The sequence below is a fragment of the Oryctolagus cuniculus genome, chromosome 1 (assembly GCF_964237555.1).
Source record: "Oryctolagus cuniculus chromosome 1, mOryCun1.1, whole genome shotgun sequence".
Lineage (NCBI taxonomy): Eukaryota > Metazoa > Chordata > Mammalia > Lagomorpha > Leporidae > Oryctolagus > Oryctolagus cuniculus.
The window spans coordinates 199031768-199051625 of record NC_091432.1 but is presented as its reverse complement, the minus strand read 5'-3'; the positions used below and the strand labels follow the sequence as shown (position 1 = coordinate 199051625).

Sequence of the window (19858 nt, the reverse complement as noted above, 5' to 3'; positions counted from 1 at the left end):
CAATCAGAGGGCAAAAGTGGTTTCGGAGCTACCCAATCAGCAGTCGGAGGGGCGGGCCGCCGCCGACAACTCGTGATTCGGAGGTGAAGGAGGTGAGCCCCCGGGCCAGGGAGGCGGAAGTGCCGACTGACGGAAAGCGGCGTACTCCTCGCGGCCCTCGGGAGCTGGACTGTCCGGGAACAGCCGCTTCTGAGGGGACTGGAGTGCTGCGCCGGAAGGTGAGGGGTCGTTCGGCCGGCCGCAGTTGGCCAGCCACAGAAGAGATAAGCCACTTAGGTTTTCTGAACCTCAGTTTCCTCGTTTGTAAAATGGAACACGGATCCTGCGCTGCCTCCTTCCCGGGATTATCGGAAAAGGGAATCCTTTTTAGGATCTATGCTGCTGGCTTTTTAAAAAAATCTTTTTTAAATATTTAATTCATTCATAATTTGCTCCTTTACGGCAGACTTGACTTAAATGTAATTGATTCACTCTGATCAATTGATCTCCTCCATAAGTATTCACTAAAAGACGAACAAATCCTTGGCAAAGCATTGTGCAACCAGTGCACCATTTCAGAGCAAGACAGACGTTTTCCTAAACTGGAAAATCCCTTAGGGTGGCCTGCTTCTTGGGGACACTGTGGCCTGGGTGTTTGGGAGGGAGCCAGTGGCCAGGAGGAAACCCAGGTCTCTTGGGGACTTCCCTGAGGGTACCAGCCACACCCTCTGGTATGGACCTTTCTCAGCTAAGGACAGCAGGAGCTTTCTTTAGAAGGAAAGCTCTTTCAGCGTTTCTTTTACATCAGAGACAGGTTGCTAACATGACTAATGTCAACACCGTAGAAACAACAGTGATCCCAGTTCATCATGCTCATGTTGAAGAGTGGCCAACAGAAAGATCCTCCACACCACCACCACCCTAAAAAGTAAAAGCCAAAAATAGAAAGAAACCAACTAGAGGTCAGAGATGCCTCCAGAGTGAAGTCAGCAAGGGACAAGAAGGTGATTTTAAAAAAAATAAATACCTGTGTTTTGACAGAGAGCTATTTACCTAAAAATTATTTATTTTTTAAAAAAAGACATTTCTTGATTTATTTATTGAAAGGCAGGGTTACAGAGAGCAGAGAGAGAGGTCATCCATCTGCTGGTTCACTCCCCAGATGGCCACAACGGCCAGAGCTGTTCCAATCCAAAGCCAGGAGCCAGGAGCTTCCTCTGGGTCTCCCAGGTGGGTGCAGGGGCCCAAGCACCCAGGCCATCTTCTGCTGCTTTCCCAGGCCATAGCAGAGAACTGGATCGGAAGTGGAGCAGCTGGGACTCGAACTGGCACCCACGTGGGATGCTGGCACCACAGGCAGCGACTTTACCTGCTACACCACTGTGCTGGCCCCACTTATATTCATTTTTAAAACCACTTTAGGTTCAGAGTGCAGGAAAGTTTTGAAGAAAAACATTCAAGAAAGTTAAAAAGTTTAGGATCTGAAGCAGGCCTCTGCCCTGACAGTTAAGTTGTCTGAGTCTGGATTTGGTGCCCGGGTCCAGCTGCTGACCCCAACTTCCTGCTGGTGCAGACCTTAGTGGGCAGAGGCGATGGCTCAAGTAATTGGGCTCCCACCAGGAATCTGGAATAAATTCTGGCTCCCAGCTTAGACCAGCCCAGTCCTGGCCATTGTGGACATTTGGGGAGTGAACCAGCTGATGGGGAGATATCTCTCTCTCTGGAGAAATCGGGCCAGCATTGTGGCGTAGCAAGTAAAGCTATGAGGGAAGACTCAGTATTGGGGGTCTAATATGTGAGAATTTAGAGGTGTGAATGCTAGGAGTGAAAGTGTTGTCGACATTGTAGTTTTGCTTTTTCCATCCATTTCTTCTGATGCCAGCATCACAATATTCCTATGAGGAACCATTCTCATTTTCAGTTGTATGGTTTGGTTGAACTGGCTGCCTCCATGTGACCTGGGGCTGGCCAATTAGAACATTCCATCCCCTGGCCGGATGATTGGTTCAGCCATGGACAGTTGAGTCAAGGTAGGCTCATGAGACTCAATTCCAGGACTGTTGCTAGAATCTCTGGGGAAAAAGAATTCTTTCTTTTGGGACTGACAAGCAGATAATATGTAAACTTGGAGCTTCTGGTAGACATCTTGCCACCAAGAGGAATCAGTCTGAGAATAAAGTCAACATAGAGGAGGACAGAGAATGAGAAAGACAACCTCCTGTACACTGGGGACCTGGGTTCAGCCATGCTTGAAATTTAAGATCTACTTCTGTACTCTTTGGTTCTATGAAAAAAAAAAAAAACAGTTTTTTTCTCTGAGGTAATTTTGAATCATGTTTCTGTGACTTAAATAATTCTGGGCCAGCACTGTGGCCATTTGGGGAGTGAACCAGCAGATGGAAGATCTCTCTCTCTCTCTCTCTTTACCTCTCTCTCTCTATTTCTGAATTTCAAATAAATAAATAGATCTTTAAAGAAAAGAATTCTGTGTAATAAGAAAGGAGAAGTAAGGGCAAGTATGAATGTAGAAGACAGAAAAACTCTCAGTGAGAAAAGGGTAAAGGGATGTAAGGTTGTAGAGATGTTTTAATAGGAGAAGGTTGAATATGTTTGTATGTTGAGAACTGGGAGAGGTTGAAGTTATAGGAGAGGAGGAGGTAGTGGTGGAAAAGATGATGGGCTGAGAAGGAGTGGATGTTTAGCACAGTCGTTAAGGTGCTGCTTGGGTTGGGCGTTGTGGCACAGTGGGTTAAGCCACCACTTGAGATCCCCACATACCACACTGAAGTACCGGTTCCAGTCCCGGCTATTCTGATTCCAGTTCAGCTCCCTGCTAATGCATATGGAAAGCAACAAATGATGGATTGATTAATTACTTGAGTTCTTGAGATCCACATGAGAGACCCATATGGAGTTCCTGGCTCCTGGCTTCAGCCTGGCCTAACACTGGAGGTTATAGCCATTTGGGGAATGAATCCTCTTCCCCTTCCTTTCTCTCCCTCTCTCCCTCTCTCCCTGTCTCCCTGTGTCATACTGTCTTTCAAATAAATAAATCTTAAAAAAAAAATTGAGGGCTGGTGCTGTGGCATAGCAGGTAAAGCTGTTGCCTGCAGTGTTGGCATCCCATATTGCCACAGGTTCGAGTCCCAGCTGCTCCACTTCTGATCCAGCTCCCTGCTAATGCTCCTGGGAAAGCAGCAGAAGATGGCCCAATTGCTTGGGCCTCTGCACCCATGTTGGAGATCCAGAAGAAGCTCTGGACTCCTGGCTTCAGATCAGCTCAGCTCTGGCTGTTGTGGCCATTTGGGGAGTGAATCAGCAGATGGAAGATCTCTCTCTCTCTCTCTCTCTCTCTCTCTCTCTGTAATTCTGACTTTCAGATAAATAAATAAATCTTAAAAAAAAAATGGTGCTGCTGAGAACACCAACATCCCATATGGGAGTGCCTGGGTTCAAGGTCCAGCTCTGCTTCCAGTTCCAGCTTCCTGCTAACGCATACCCTGAGAGGCAGCAGAGACTCAAATACTTGGTTCTCTTGTCACCCACATGGGAGACCTGGATTGCATTTTAAGCTCCTTGCTTTGGCCTGGCCCAGCCCTGGCTTTTGTAGGCATTTGGGGAGTGAACCAGCAGATGGAAGATTCTGTCTGGCTGTCTGCCTCTCAAATAAAGGATAATTTTTTTAAAAAATGGTAGTAGATAATGACCAAGTATGATCCAGGAGGACTCTGTCAGTAATTAGGGATCTCCAGAGAAACAGAACAAATAGGAGATGTATAAATATGTATCTATGTATATATATATATATTAGTCTGCTGGGAAATAATATGTCTTACACCAGGTGGCTTAAACAGTACACATTTATTTTCTCACAGTTCTGCTAGTAAGTCCAAGATCGAAGCTCTGGTCCAGTTGGTGTCCAGTGAGGACTCTCTTCCTGGTTTGCACGTGCCCACCTTCCATTATGTGCTCACATGGCCTCTTCTCTGGTGTCTCCTTCCATGAGGATGTTAATCCTGTTGGATCAGAGTCTCACCCTCACGACCTCATTTACCTCTAATTACTTCCCTAGAGGCCTTATCTCCAAATACAGCCACACTGGGGTTTAGGGCTTCATCATATGAATTTCAAAGGACACAAACATTTGGTCCATAATTGTGTGTGTCTGTATGTATGTGCGTGTGTATCACACATAGATTTATTTTAGGGAGTTGAGTCACCTGAGGGAGGCCAGCAGGCTGGAGACCCAGACCGCAGTTGCAGTCTGAAGGAAGTCTACTGACAGAATTCCTTACACAGGAGAGATCAGTCTTTTTTCCTGTGAAAGCCTTTAACTAATTGGATGAAGCCTACCCACATTAATCTTTTCTTGAAAACACATTTTCACAGAAACATCTAAGCTAGAATAGTATTCAGCCAACCATATGGCCTAGCCAAGCTGACACTAAAATTAACCATTACAAAGACTATTTGGGGGCGGGTGTTGTGGTGCAGTGGGTTAAGCTGCTGCTTGGGACTCCCACATCCCATATTGGGAGTGCCAGTTTGAGTCCTTGTTCCTCCACTTCTGAAATAGCTTTTTGCTAATGCATTCTGGGAAGCAGTAGATAGTGGCTCAAGTGATTAGGAGGACCCTGCCATCCACCCAGGAGACCTGGAGGGAGTTCCGGTCTCCAGGCTTTGGCCTGACCCCGCCCTAGTTGTGGTGGGCATTTGGGGAAGTGAAATGGCGAATGGAAGATCTCTCTCTCCCTTTCTTTCTTTGTGTGTGTCTTTGTATTCTGTTGTTCTGCCTTTCAAGTGTATAAAAGTAAAATATTTTTTAAAAATTAAGATGATTGGGGCAAGCACTGTAGCACAGTGGGTTAAGCCGTGCTGCAGTGCTGGCGACCCTTATGGGTACCAGATCATGTCCCAGCTGTTCCACTTCTGATCCAACTCCTTGCTAATATCCCTGGGAAAGCAGTGTAAGATGGTCCAAGTCCTTGGGCCCCTGCAACCCACATGGAAAAGCTGAAAGAAGCCCCTGGCTCCTGGCTTTAGCCTGGCCCAGCCCTGGCTGTTAAGACCATTTGGGGATTGAACCAGCAGATGGAAGATTGCTCTTTCTCTCTCTGTCTCTCCCTCCTTCTCTCTGTCTCTCTTTCTGTAACTCTGCCTTTCAGATAAATAAATAAAATAATAACTAAGATTATTTCATTTTAGACCTGTGGATTCAGAGTGAGTCCAACCAGCTGTCCTAAGACTCTGAGAACATAAAACATGTAAGAGGTGAAGAGAGCTGGGGTTGAGGATTGGAAAAGGGGGCTAGCCAGGACTTCCAGAGCAGTAGGAGCCAAGAGCTAATAGTGAGGGGAGCTCCTGGCCTGATTGGGATGGGAGGATAGGGAGAGGGAAGTACTGGGCAACGTATCAGGGAAGAGCCTTGGATTCTGGGGGGAGGCAAAGGTTAGACCTGTGTGGGATTCTTCTTCTTCAGCACTCTCCCAGGGCCAGATCCAAGATCGCACAGTTGTTTCTTAAGGGTCCTGGGTGAGAGATTAGGACACAGCTCCCACCCTTTAAAGCAAAATAATTAATAAAGTCTTAACCAGGAGAGTGGCAGTAAGAAAGGAGTGTAAATTACTGAAAAATATGTGCTGGTGGTGATTGGGGAAGTGGCAAGGGTGGGGGAGGCTAGTCTTGGTTGAGAGCAAGCACTGGGAAAGTGTAGGAGATATGTATGTACTTTCTCAGTGTCTGTTTCTCTCAACAGACCTATAGTGTAGCACAGGGGCCATGTCTGCTTTGGTCATCTTTGTATTTTTAGAGTCTAACATTACGCCTGGCCTGCAGCAGGTACTTAATAAATTTTTTGTTGATGGAATGTAGCATTTGAGACGGATCCTAGCAGAAGAGGTTTGTGAAAGAACCCCCCCAAGGTTCATGTGTTGGTCCTCAATGAAATAGTATTGAAGGTAGGAGGGCCTAGTGGGAGGTGATTGGGTCGCAACTGCCTTTGTAAAGGGATTAGTGCTAATCTTGAGGAGCGGCTTAGGTTTCCCAGGAATGATAGGTTAGTTCCCTGGAGATTGAGTTGTTATAAGAGACCAAGCCTGGCCCCTCCTCTTGCTTGCTGTCTTGTCATGTGACCACTCCCTCTTGCATATGCTCTCACCGTGTGATGCCTTCTGCCATGTTGTGTCATGGCCAGGTTGTATGGACTTCCAGCCACCAGAATCGTAGCCGAATAAGTCTCTTATCCATTACCCAGCATCAGGTATCCTGTTACAGGTAACAAAGTGGACCAGGAGAGAGGTGAAGAAAGGATACTCTGGGCAGAGGTTGGTGCTGTATTCAGGGAAGTGGTTTGGCTGGATGATGGAAGAATCAGGACAGCGGATGCATGTAGCTGGAGAGAATGTGTTGGGGCCAAATGATGGAAAGCCGAGTCATGGAGGGCCTGAGGAACCAGCCGAAGACCAGTCTTCCATTGATTGCAGCGGCTGTGAGGAGACTTTGAAGGGCTTTAAGCAGGCAGTGACTTGGTCAGAATCCTCTTTTGGAAGAATTACATGGCAGCTGAGGCAGTGTACACATTCAAGAGGACTCTGAAGGCAGGGAAGGGTGTAGGAAAGACAGCTGTGGGGGGTGAGTAGGGAGAAGAAGGCCGAGGGAGGGGACTCATAGGTTGAGGTACAGCTTGGGAAACCATGAGCAGAAATAACCACTGCAGAGAGCAGGTTGGGTGGTTTGGGGCAGGGGTTGAGGCAAATAAGAGTGAGAAGTGAACATAGGAAACTATGCGACATTCAGGAGACATTGAACAGACGTCTGAGGCCAAGGAGACAGGCATTCTACTTCTAGTAATGGCGAGCAACATTCTTAGGTCCAGTGTATCTACTGAGAAAAACTGGAAGAGTTGGGCAAAAAAACGTTTCTACAATCTGCAGGCATCAGAGGAGCACACCAAGGCAGTGAGGAGTTGTGGGCACAAGTTCTAGGAGAGGAGGGAAGCCAAAAACAGCAAGCCTGACGTTTGGAGCCACTTTTCCTCTCAAGGAGATTAAAAAAAAAAGTCTATTTTAAAACTTAGTTTGAAAGGTTGAGAGATACAGATAGCTCCCATCTGCTGGTTCACTCCCTAAATGTTCACAAACAGCAGGGGACAGACCACGCCCCATGCAGGAGCTGGGAACTCAATCTGGGTCACCCATGTGGGTGGCAGCATCCCCAGCTAGTTGAGCCATCACCTGCTGCCTCCCAGGGTGCGCGTTACCAGGAAACTAGACAAAGAGGTGGAGCCGGGACTTGAACTCAGGCACTCTGACATGGGATGTGGACACCCCAAGCAGTCTTAACTACTGTACCAGTCACCCACCCCGCGAGGAGCTTGTTCCAAAAGCAAATACTGAGAAGCTGAGAAGAGCTTTCAGCAGACAAGGCTATGGGTAAGAAAATAGTTGAGAGTCCACCAAGAAAGAGGGACCCTGGTAAATGGACCAGGCTTTGTGTTGGAGTCCAGAAGGGCTACACAGTAGGAGTAAAGATGAAAATAGGCTAGAGCTCAGCTGCCAATCATAAACATCTTTGATTGAAGTCAAGTGATTAAGGCTTTCCAGCGCGCTCAGCCTGACTGCCTGCCAAATGCAGAAACAGGTTCTCTCTGTTAGAAAAATTTCTTCCACGAGCTGGCGTTGTGGTGTAGCAGGGTAAAGCTTCTTCCTGCGACACCAGAATCCCATATGGGCACCGGTTCGTGTCTCGGCTGCTCCACTATGAGCCAGCTCCCTGCTAGTGGCCTGGGAAAAGCTCAAGTGCTTGGGCCCCTGCCATCCACATGGGACACCTGGAAGAAACACCTGGCTCCTTGCTTCGGCCTGGCCCAGCCCTGGCCATTGCAGCCATCTGGGGAATGAAACAGCAGGTGGAAGACTCTCTCCCTCCCTTCCTCTCTCTGTAGCTCTTTCAAAAGAAATAAATAAGTCTTTAAAAAAAAATTACATCCTGTCACTTGAGACAACATAGATGAAACTGGAGAACATTATGTTAAGTGAAAAAAAAAAAAACACAGAAAGGCAAATACTACCATTGCATTCATAGAATGTTAAAAAGTTGATTTTACAGAATGGTGGTTACCAGAGGCTTTGGTGGTTAGGAGGGAGGGTGGGATGGAGATATATTGCTGTGTCAAGTGCTGATGAGGATGTGGAACTAGAATTTTGTTGATGGAAATTAAAAAATGGTATAGCCACTTTGAAAAACAGTCTAGCAATTTCTTTCTTTCTTTTTTTTTTTTTTTTTTTTTTTTTGACAGGCAGAGTGGACAGTGAGAGAGAGAGAGACAGAGAGAAAGGTCTTCCTTTTGCCGTTGGTTCACCCTCCAATGGCCTCCAATGGCCGCCGCGGCCGGCGCGCTGCGGCCGGCGCACCACGCTGATCCAATGGCAGGAGCCAGGTACTTATCCTGGTCTCCCATGGGGTGCAGGGCCCAAGCACTTGGGCCATCCTCCACTGCACTCCCTGGCCACAGCAGAGAGCTGGCCTGGAAGAGGGGCAACCGGGATAGAATCCGGCGCCCTGACCGGGACTAGAACCCGGTGTGCCGGCGCCGCAAGGTGGAGGATTAGCCTAGTGAGCCACGGCGCCAGCCCAGTCTGGCAATTTCTTATACACATACATTTTAACTTATGCCATGAAAATGTTCTGTATCTTTATTGTGGTGGCAGTTATGTGAATCTATACAATGTCTAAAAATTATAGAACTATTCACCAAAAAATTCTATTTTATTGTATGGTGATTTTACACATTAAAAAACCTGAGTGAATACATAGTGAATGGAACCTATCAGTATCTAAAGTGAGTTATATAATTACTGAACTGTGGGTGATCCTGTGAGACTGCCTGCCTAGCCCATGCAGGGGGTTAGCCTGACTGCTGGCAGGTGGCAGGAACCCCAGGCACACACACCCCCTTCTGCCAATCAGGAAAATTGCTCCCGGATGTGGCCCAGGCCCATCAGGAAGGCTACCATAGCCTGTGTGACCTTCAAGCTGATTGGAGAAGCACAGTGGCGCCAATATCGGCTCTATCCTATAGAATTAGTGTTGCCCTGAATTAGCTCCGCCCCTTCTGCCTGCCCTTTAAAAGGTGTGCTTGCTTGTTAATGAAGCAGACATGCTCACCGAAACTTGTCTCCGGCGCTTCTTGTCAAAGAACGCCGTTGTCCCAGCATCCCGGCAGTGTGGACCTCGCGGGACGAGTCTGCACTGAACCCAATGACTATATAAAACATCTTTCATATAAAAATGCAAGTATGTAATATGTCAAAGCCAAGTTAGGTTTTCCGTAGGAATGGAAGGATGGTTTTACAATGGCAAATTAATGGAAGTAACTTATCCTATTAGTAGCTTAAAGAAGAAGAGGTATGCTTATTTCAATAGAGGTATAAAAAGCTTTTGACAAGTCATTATCACAGTGTTGTAAGCATACCAGTTTTGTCTAAATCATTCTATAAATTCTGCACAGGAGTTGGTGTTTAGCATAGTGGATAGGATGCCTTCATTCCAAAGCAGAGTAACTAGGTTTGATTCCTGACTATGGTTCCCGACTGGAGCTTCCTGCCGAGGTGGACCCTGTGGGTTCCTGTCACCAATGTGGAAGGGTCAGATGGTATTCCAAGTTCCTGGCTCCAGCGCCAGCTCCAGCTCCAGCCCTGCCCCATCCATCCACTGGGAATATTTAGCCTCCAGTGGATTGGAGTTCTCTTTCTGCCTCTCAAATAAAAAAAAAAAAAAAATTAAAGGTTCATCACAATCACAACCAAAATCTTAAATCCATCTCTCTCTCTCCTCTCTCTTTCGTTCTTTTGTGGATCTTGACAACCGAATTCTTAACTACATAGGATATGATAAAGCTATAGTGATGGAGACTGTGTTATTGGTATGTCAGACAAGTAGGCCAATGAAATAAGAGAGCTCATAAATGCATCCATCCATATATGGACACATGATTTACAACTAGGGTGGCACTGCATAGAAGCAGGAAAATGGGTACTGGGACAATTGAATATCCATTTGGAAAGAAATTAAGTTGGACCCAACCTAATAGATACAGACAAATCAATTCCATGTAGATTATGGACCCAAATATGAAAAGGAACACAATACTGCTTGCAGAAGATAATATGAAGGGACTTTAGAAAGTTCATGGCAGACAGGCATTGTGGCACATTAGCTTAAGCCACTGCTTGGGATGTCCAAATCCCAAATCAGATTGCCTGAGATGGAGTCCCACCTCTGCCTCTGATCAGATTTCCTGCTAACGCACCTGGGGAGAAGCAGGTAATGAAACAAGTACTTGAGTTCCCGCCACCCACATGAGACCTGGATGGAGTTCTGGGCTCCTGGATTGGACCCAGCCCAGCTCTGGCTATTGCAGGCATTTAGGAAGTAAAGGCAGCAGATGGAAGTCTCTCTCTCACTCTCTATCTCTCCCTCACCCCGCCTTATAAATAATGAATAATAAATCTTTAAATTTTCTGGAAATGGAATTAAAGAAAGAATTTACTTTGGTACAAAATTTTAAAAATCCATGCACAGATTTTTCACGATGTGTTTTCTGTGAACCTTTTGAAGACCTCTTATATAAAGGAATACTATCCTCATGGTAGAGAATAACTTCTTCAGGTATCAAACAGTGATAAAAAAATAAGACAAGTCGGGTTAATTAAAATTCAAATAATCATTAAGAGTGAAAGGCAAGTCCCAGAGAGGGAGAAGATATTTACTATGTGTCACATATAGGATTTATATCCAGAATATAGTTTAGAATCCCTACAAAGTAAGAGAAAGTAAACCAAGTAGAAAAAAGAAGCCAAGTTCACAAAAGAAGAAATCAAAATTGGCAATAAACATGAGAAGAAGCCCTACTTAATTCACAATCAGGAACATGCAAATTAAAATCACACTGCGTTGCACTTAAGACTGGATGTAACTAAAAAATCTGATAGCACCAAGTATCGGCAAGCACGCAGAGCAAGAGGAGTTTGCATACCCCGCCGGTGACAGTGGATGTTGGCATGATCACTTTGCAGAGTAGCTCGGTGTTACCCAGCAATGAAGACAGCACTTGTACTCCTAGGCATATCCCCTAGACAAGCCTGAGTACGTGTGCACCAAGACACTGTCCTAAAATTAGTATTGTTTACAATTGCCTGAAGAGGAAGCCAACCAAGTGTCTGTCCATCTACAGGAAAATAAAAAAGTTAATATGATAAAATACAGAAGTGGATTGGGAAGAACCACACTGACTTGGAACCACATGGGTAAATTAGAAAAACGTAACTTTGAGTGAAAGTAGCCAGACACAAAATAGTTGTTTGTTTTCTTCTGTGAAGTTCAGAAACAAGCAAAACTAAACTACATTGAAAGAAATGCCTACTTGGATGGTAAAATGGTACAGAAAAGCAAGGAGAGCACATGGTCATAAAGATCAGATGGGAACAAAGGGGCTCTAATCGGGGAGGGGGCTTCAGGGAGTCCTGGCAATGTTGTTTCTTGAAGTGAATCATGGTTACATGGACATTTACTGTCATTCAAACCATACCAGTATGTACCTTGTGCTTTTCAATGTGTGTATTCATGGTTAAAAAAAAAAAGGCTTAAAATGTTTCTTAAAAGTCTGAATAAGCATTTTAACTTGCATGCAATATATTTCCTCTTGTTCAGAGATGTGACATTGATCTTTTAAGGAGTCAGTGTGGAATTTTTTTCTATCTTTTAAATGATGTAAAATGTGCAGCTGGACATGAGAGAATAGGAGCTTTTGACTGTTACTGAGAAAATGCGAGGACATGCTTGGGAGCAGGTGTTTCCCAGCATGCCCTGACACACCTGCAACATTCTGGCTCTCTGAGAGACAGGCAGGGAGGGCATGGAGACCTGCCGGGGTTCTGTGCTGAGTGGACTGCTCTGCGACCTTCCCTAGCCGTCTCGACTTTGGTCCTTACGGAACTCTTCCTCGCAAGTAAAGCTTTCTTGGATACCACTCGGGCGTGGAAGAGGCAAGGTTATTAAACAGTCATCACCAAAGAAGGCCGTGAAATGTGTTCACCGTGATCAGCCATCAGAGAATGCAAATCAAACACACAGATTCCACTTCACACTGGTGAGAATGGGAAAGACTGATACATGTTGGCAACGATGGGGAAAGACTGAAACCCTCATCCGGTGCTAGTGGGAACATAAAATGAGGCAGTTGCTTTGGAACGCAATCTGGCAGTTCCTCAAATGGTTAAACATAGTTAATATGTGATCCAGCAATTCCACTCCTAGTATTTACCCAAAAGAAATGAAGACACATGTCCACATAAAAACTTGTACATTCATCTTTAAAACAGCAATACTCATAATGGCTGAAGATGGAAATAACCTCACTGTCTGCCAGCTGATAAACAAGTAAACAAAATATGGTGTATCCACACAATGGAGTGCAGTCCTGGCACGCGCCACAGCATGGATTGGCTTTAAAAATATGCTAAGTTGGGCTAGCGCTGTGGCGTAGTGGGCTAAAGCTTCCACCTGCAGCACTGGCATCCCAAATGGGCACCAGTTCTAGTCCTGGCTGCTCTTCTTTTTTTTTTTTTTTTTTTTTTTTTTTTTTTTTTTTTTTTTGACAGGCAGAGTGGACAGTGAGAGAGTAAGAGACAGAGAGAAAGGTCTTCCTTTTTGCCGTTGGTTCACCCTCCAATGGCTGCCGCGGCTGGCGCACCGCGCTGATCCGAAGACAGGAGCCAGGTGCTTCTGGGCTCCCATACGGGTGCAGGGCCCAAGGACTTGGGCCATCCTCCACTGCACTCCCGGGCCACAGCAGAGAGCTGGCCTGGAAGAGGGGCAACCAGGACAGAATCCAGCGCCCCGACCGGGACTAGAACCCAGTGTGCCGGCGCCGCAAGGCAGAGGATTAGCCTATTGAGCCACGGCGCCGGCCAATGCTCTTCTTCTAATCCAGCTCTCTGCTATGGCCTGGGAAAGCAGTGGAAGATGGCCCAAATACTTGGGCCCCTGCACCTGCGTGGGAGACCCAGAGGAAGCTCCTGGCTCCTGCCTTCTAGCTTTGGATCATCCCAGCTCTGGCTGTTGTGGCCATTTAGGGAATGAACTGGCAGATGGAAGACCTTTCTCTCTGTCTCTCTCTCTCTGTCTGTAACTGTACCTCTCAAATAAATAAATAAAAATCTTAAAAAAAATGCTAAGTGAAAGAAGCCAGATAAAAGGTCCCATGTTGTATGATTCATTTATATTAAATGTACAAAATAAACAGATGCATAGTGACAGAAAGGAGGTTAGTGGTGGCTTAGGGCTGGAAGGATGTGAGGTTTCTTTTGGAGTAACAAAAATATTCTAAAATTCACTGTAGTGATACTGCACAGCTCTGTGTATATACTAAAAGCCACTGAGTTGCTTGCATACGTTCAATGAGTGAATTGTATAGTATGTGATTCATAGTTCAGTAAGTCTTTTAAAAATAGGTCATCATTCCACTATATTATTGTGCATTTCTGAACAAGCCAACTTGTACCAAAATACCCCAGTTTTAAACACCGGACTTCACACCTAACAGAAATACTGTATAGGAAGGAAGAACAGAAAAAAATAGAAAATTGAATAGTAGTGGTATCATGCTGAAAGGGCCTTCACTGACCCCAGTTTTAGCTCTTATGTGGCATCCCAGGGCAACGCATCCTAGGAGTATTTGGGAAAGGCAAAGCCCTCTGCCACCCCCCCCCATTGTGTGTGTGTGTGTGTGTGTAAAGGACCATTTGGAAAGGAGCAGTGGGAAAAGAACTGAAGTGGAACCTTCACACAAATGTCTTCTCAGACAATTTTAGGAAAGAAGTTGAGGGTCTTGAAACAGATTCCCTCTAAATTATACATGGCTGGAATCCCTTAGAAAGACTTCACAACTTGAAGACCTAGGTTGTAATTCAAAAGCCTTATCCTTCAAGACCATGCTCTCTGCCACAAATGCCAAGTTTCCTTAGCAGCCAAAGCCAAGGATTTGCCTCTGATTCCTGCTCAATGTCAGCTGTGCCAGCCTCCACAAGGTGACGGGTCCTGCTTGCCTCAGCCTCGGGGTCTGGTTTTAATGTGGGGAGGGGAAAGGAAGGAAGGAAGCAGAGAAGGATGCAAGGGAGGGAGACACTGGCCAATATATCAACTTAGCACCCTACTGTGCCAGAGCCTGCCCATTTTAGCCAGCACCGAGCGGTTTTGATACAGGTGGCAGTGGTCAGTATGGCCCAGCCCAGAGGCCAGTGTTGTCAGAACACAGCTTGGTGGTGAGGCGGTGACCATCCAGACTGTGTAGGCTAGCACCCATTCAGAAGTGGGGGCAGGGCCACAGAGCAAGACAACATTTAAGGACGCTCTCCCGAGGTAATAGAGGGGAAGGTAGCAAGAGGCGGGCTCAGAGCTGAGGCGGCTCTGTGTTTATGAGCCCTCCAGGATGTTTATGGAATGAAGAGAAGGAGCCAGGAGGAGAGTGTGGAGAGGGGGGACTGAGGACCCTAGATGTTGGGCGATGGCAGAACCCAGAGCCGGGAGGGATTGGCTTGGAATCGGGGAAGGACAAGTCTCCCTCTGAGGTCATGCCAGGGAGCAGAAGCTGTGCTGAGCGTGGGGTGGACGTGAGACTGCTCATGGAGCTCAGGTCATAGGACTGTTGTTTATCTGGGGATCTCGTGGCAGAAAGAGAGGTAAGTGGCTGAGCACTGGGAGAAAGGAGGGAGGGAGGGACAGGACAGGCCAGGGCAGGCAGGAGAACGGGCTGTGAGGACTGGTGTAGGGAGTGGGCTGCTGCGCCTGGGAGGGACGGAGGCACAGCTGAGCTCAGTCCGTGGAGAGAAGACAGCCTGCTCTTCCAGCTGGGAGGTGGGCAGTGGTGGGGGCTCCCCAGGGTTGGAGGAGTGCAAGATGTGGGAGAAATCCCAAGGGGGAGAGGGTCAGCTGTGAAGTCCAAGGTCAGAATAAGCCTTGGCAGGGGCAGGCTGGGAGTGGGCTTGGAGGAGAGAGGCCGCCCAGCAGCTGGCAGGGTGGTGCGGAGCTGGCTGAGCAGGAGGAAGTGGGAAGAAGGAGGTGGAGCCCTTCTGAATCATGAATGAGGAGGATGTCTGAAGTGTCCTGTGTGGTCCAGTGCAGTAGCCACTGATGTTGCAGGGACATCACAGCTGTGAGACTGCACTGAGCTGTGCACCCGATCCTGTCCACTTAGCATGGGGGAAAGAAGGAATATTGAGTATCTTGATAAATTTTACATTGCTTACATGTTAAATGGAAATACTTTGGATGTATTGGGTCAGATAAAGTGTTATTAAAATTAATTTCACTTAGGCCGGCGCCGCGGCTCACTAGGCTAATCCTCCGCCTTGCGGCGCCGGCACACCGGGTTCTAGTCCCGGTCGGGGCGCCGGATTCTGTCCCGGTTGCCCCTCTTCCAGGCCAGCCCTCTGCTGTGGCCAGGGAGTGCAGTGGAGGATGGCCCAGGTGCTTGGGCCCTGCACCCCATGGGAGACCAGGAAAAGCACCTGGATCCTGGCTCCTGCCATCGGATCAGCGAGGTGCGCCGGCCGCAGCGCGCCGGCCGCGGCGGCCATTGGAGGGTGAACCAACGGCAAAGGAAGACCTTTCTCTCTGTCTCTCTCTCTCTCACTGTCCACTCTGCCTGTCAAAAAATAAAAAAAAAAAAAATTAATTTCACTTTGGTAACATGGCTGCTAGAAAAATGTAACCCACACATGTGGCTTGCATTCACATTTGCTGCTGAATGGTATTAGTATAGGTGCTCAGTTCCTGGCATGCAGACTGTCATGTCCTGGTCTAGGCCCTGGAACAGGGACCTGGCACAGAGAGCAGGCTTCAGTGAATGGTGTGTGTGTGTGTGTGTGTGTGTGTGTGTGTGAATAAATGAATGAAAAGATAAATAAGTGCCCCTCTTCCAGGCCAGCTCTCTGCTGTGGCCCGGGAGTGCAGTGGAGGATGGCCCAAGTGCTTGGGCCCTGCACCCCATGGGAGACCAGGAGAAGCACCTGGCTCCTGCCTTCAGATCAGTGCGGTGTGCTGGCTGCAGCGCGCCGGCCGCGGCAGCCATTGGAGGGTGAACCAATGGCAAAGGAAGACCTTTCTGTCTTTCTCTCTCACTGTCCATTCTGCCTGTCAAAAAATAAAAAAGAAAGAAAAAAGATAAATAAGTTCATGAGTGAATGAGTGGATGAAGAAAAATTGTATGTGGTTTTCAAGGAGTTGGTCAATTTCTTCTAAACTGTTGAGGATTACATGTGAGGGCAGAAATGAGTGAAAGGTAAACAGGTAGTACGAAAGGAGGAAAGCTTACCAAGACTTTCAGGTAGGGAGTCTCACAGAGCATTTTAGGCTGCCTTACTTAAGAGCCCAAGTTGGGGCCAGTGTTGTGACTTAGAGGGTAAAGCTGCTGTCTGCAACATCGTCATCCCATTTGGGCACCAGTTCAAGTCTTGGCTGCTCCAGTTCCCATCCAGCTCCTTGCTAATGTGCCTGGGAAAAGCAACAGAAGGTGGCCCAAGTGTTTAGGTCGCTGCACCCACATGGGAGACCCAGATGAGTTCCTGGCTCCTGTTTTTGGCATAGCCTAGCCCCGGCCATTGCAGCCATCTGAGGAGTGAACCAGTAACTCTGCCTTTCAAGTAAATAAATATTTTTAAAATTTTTAAAAAAGGCCCAAGAATCTGGACCCTTCACACAGCTCTTTTTGCTGCATTTAAAAAAGTGCTCCTGTAACACTTTAATACACACCAGGCTCATCCTGGGCATGTTGCATGCACTCATTTAAGCCTTACATCCACCCTGTGCAGTAGGCATTCTTATTACAAGCTTTCACAGACAAGGAAACCAAGGCACAGAAATCTTAGCAGTTTGCCCAGGGTTATCCAGTAAGTGATGGAGCTGGTTGAACGTGGCCACCTGGCCCCAGAGTCCACCCCATGCTGCCTCTTTGACCCTGTCGTCTTGCCTCATCCCCAGGCTTCTGTCCACTAAAGACCTGGGCTTCTGTTTTCCCCTTTCCCGGCCTCACTTCTACTCCCAGTCCATTGGATTCCTGAAGAAAGTTCTCTATGAGCTTATGCTCCCTGGAAGCGAGGTGGAAGCAATCCCTAATTTTCTCACAAATGAGACACAAAGCTAACAACCAATACAAGAGCCAGATCACTGCCTGCCCCGTTCCTTCGGCCTCCCTCCCCTTGCCCCGGCACCTTCTCCCTCCCCAGCCCATAAGGCTGCTTTTCCCGACCTGGGATGGGTCCTTTCCTGCCTTCCTGGAAGACCTAAGGGAAGCGGGTGTCGGAGGACCTGAAACTCCGCAACCCTGAGCAAAGGTTTACCTGCCAGCGTAGCCGACATCTGAATGGGGAGTACAGGGGCAAAGAATAGGGAGCTTTCTAGACATCACCTTGGCCAGTGCCCAGGAGATGCCTCAGTCCCACCCACCAGGGATTTCTTTGCGGCCTCCACTGGGGGTCCTCAGCAACACAGCACCCTGGAATTTCCCCGCACTGGGAGCAGCACTAGCCCAAGACCTCCACCTTCAGGAATAGCATAGACTGAAACACTAAGAAGGAACCAACAGGCCATCTTTCTCTCTTTCTCTCTCTCATTAAATTGTGAATAATAATGCATCTACTTATTCTCCCACTTAAAAAGTTGTTTAAATCCTTTGAAGAATCTTGCAAGGAAGCTTGGCTAGACAGCAGGCAGGACAGTCCAGTGCCTCTGGTGGGGGGGCCAGGGTCTTCCACTCGCCTATCTTTTGGTCCAGCAAGTAGGCGTTTGGATTGATGGTGTAGTCCTTTGTCTGGACATCGTTGGCTGTGGTGACACCCCCACATACGAACACCCTGCTGTCTCCAATGGAGCAGATAGCATGGGACACATCCAAGGGGCAGTTGTTGGGCAAGAGAGGCACTGAGGTGGTTGTCTTGTTGGCCTTGATCTTCTGCAGGTTGATTTCCACACTCTGCCGGTGGCTGTGCACACAGAGGATGTTATCCTGATGGAAAGAAAGCAGGGGCCGGTGGTTGAACTCAATGGGGAAGGTGATACACTGGACCACGTCCCCAGTGTTGGTGTCGAAGCAGTCCACTACGCCGACCCGGGAGATGTAGCCCTTAACCAAGCACCGGCCGGTGACAATGTACAAGTGTCGGTCCCCCCTGGCGATCACCGCTGTGCCATCCATAGGGATGCTCATCTTCCCTGCCAGGCACCAGGCCTCCTTGCGCTCATCATAGCGATAGATGTTGGAGACATACCGCCTCGGGGCAATGCTCCCACCTACTGAGTACACTGTCCCCCCACAGGTCACCATAGTGTGGAAGACAAGCCCTATCGGCAGATCAGGCAACTTGGTCCAGGAATTGTCGTCCATGTCATATCGCCAGGCTGTTTTGAGCCCTGAAATCTGCTCCGTGGTGCCACCAGAGATGTAGATGTAGCGACCGGCAGCTGTGGCGCTCAAGGCTGCTGCTCGGTAGGGCATCTCTGAGAGCTTCAGCCACAGGTTCTCTTGGATGATATAGGCAAACACGCCATCGTTGAACTTGCCGTGGGCCTTCTGACCACCGAGAATGACCACCGAATCAAGCAGGGCCCCCTTCCGCTGGTAGCTCAGCAGGCTGCACGGCCGCTCTTGCTTGCGGTCCATCAAGACACTCTCGATCAGGGTGGCGTGGGCTGAGCTGTTGTCCATGCACATCAGCTTGTTGCTGGCAAACATGAGCGTCTTGTTGGAGACCGCGTTGAGATTGATGTAATTGAAGAACTTCTTGAAATACTTCTCGCGCTCGTCCTTCCGGAAGTGCACCCAGTTGATGAGTGCGCTGAGGGCCTGGTCCTCGTTGAGCACGTGAAGGTTTTCATCCCGGAGCAGGCGGCCGAAGATGACAGGTGGGCAGCGCATGAAGTGCAGGGAGCCCTCGGGACTGGCCCAGTAGTGGAAGTTGTCGCGAATGCCCGAATAAGCCAAGTCTGACACCTCTTTGAGCTCAAACAGCTCAGCCAAGAAGAGGTAGCGCAAGCAGTTGGCACGGCGGATGGACTTAATGAGGAAGTCATTGCAGTGAATTCGGAGGCGCGGGGTGTTGAAATACTGGGCCCCCCGCAGCAGCTCCTCCACGTTCTGCTCTGAGATGACCACCTTGCCACTGTAGAAGTAGTCCAAGAGCTGGTCCACCGTGGTGGGACTCAGGTAGTTGGGGTCGATGGTGATGAAGAGCTCATCGGTGGTCTTCATGTCGTTGCTGGAGATGAGGTTCTTCACCAGTGGGGAGACAGCAGCCAGCACGTTGCGATGTGCAAAGAAGACATGGTGGTCCACGGTCAGGGCCATGTCCCAGTACTCTTTGCGTTTCCTCTGTTTGTTCAGGTTCTGCAGCACGAAGCTGTTGTAGTTTTTCTCGGTGAATTCCAGTTTCATGGTGCTTCTTGCTGGCTGAGGCAGAAGATCACCAGCAGGTACTGGAGAACAAACTATCTCAGGCCTTTGGGATCCAGATTGATGGCTGTTTGCAGAGTAGCTGACTAGGGAGGAGTGGGGGGTGGGTGGGGAGAGAGGATGATGTCATAGAGTAGATGAGGTCATCACAATGTAGGCCCCTCCCCTGGGGTGTTTCTCAGAAGCCCTGGGCCCTTCTCCTGTCTGATCACTCCAGCCTGCCCTACTCCAACCACGTGCCCTACTGGCACCTACAGCTCAGGACCAGCTCAGGAGGAAACCCATGGATGGGCTGCAGCTCCCATCAGAGACTTTCAAACCTCAGTGCAGTTTAGGTGGGACTTTGGGGAAAGGCTTGTGTAGGGGAGATAAGGG

General features: G+C 48.2%; 1 protein-coding gene across 1 annotated transcript; it reads right to left on the bottom strand.

The window, feature by feature from the left end:
• Window positions 1–94: 94 nt before the first annotated feature.
• CCIN (calicin) lies at window positions 95–19858 on the bottom strand. Its single transcript, XM_070054391.1, has one exon. The coding sequence runs from the start codon at window positions 19463–19465 to the stop codon at window positions 17699–17701; it is 1767 nt and encodes a 588-aa protein (XP_069910492.1). The 5' UTR covers window positions 19466–19858; the 3' UTR covers window positions 95–17698.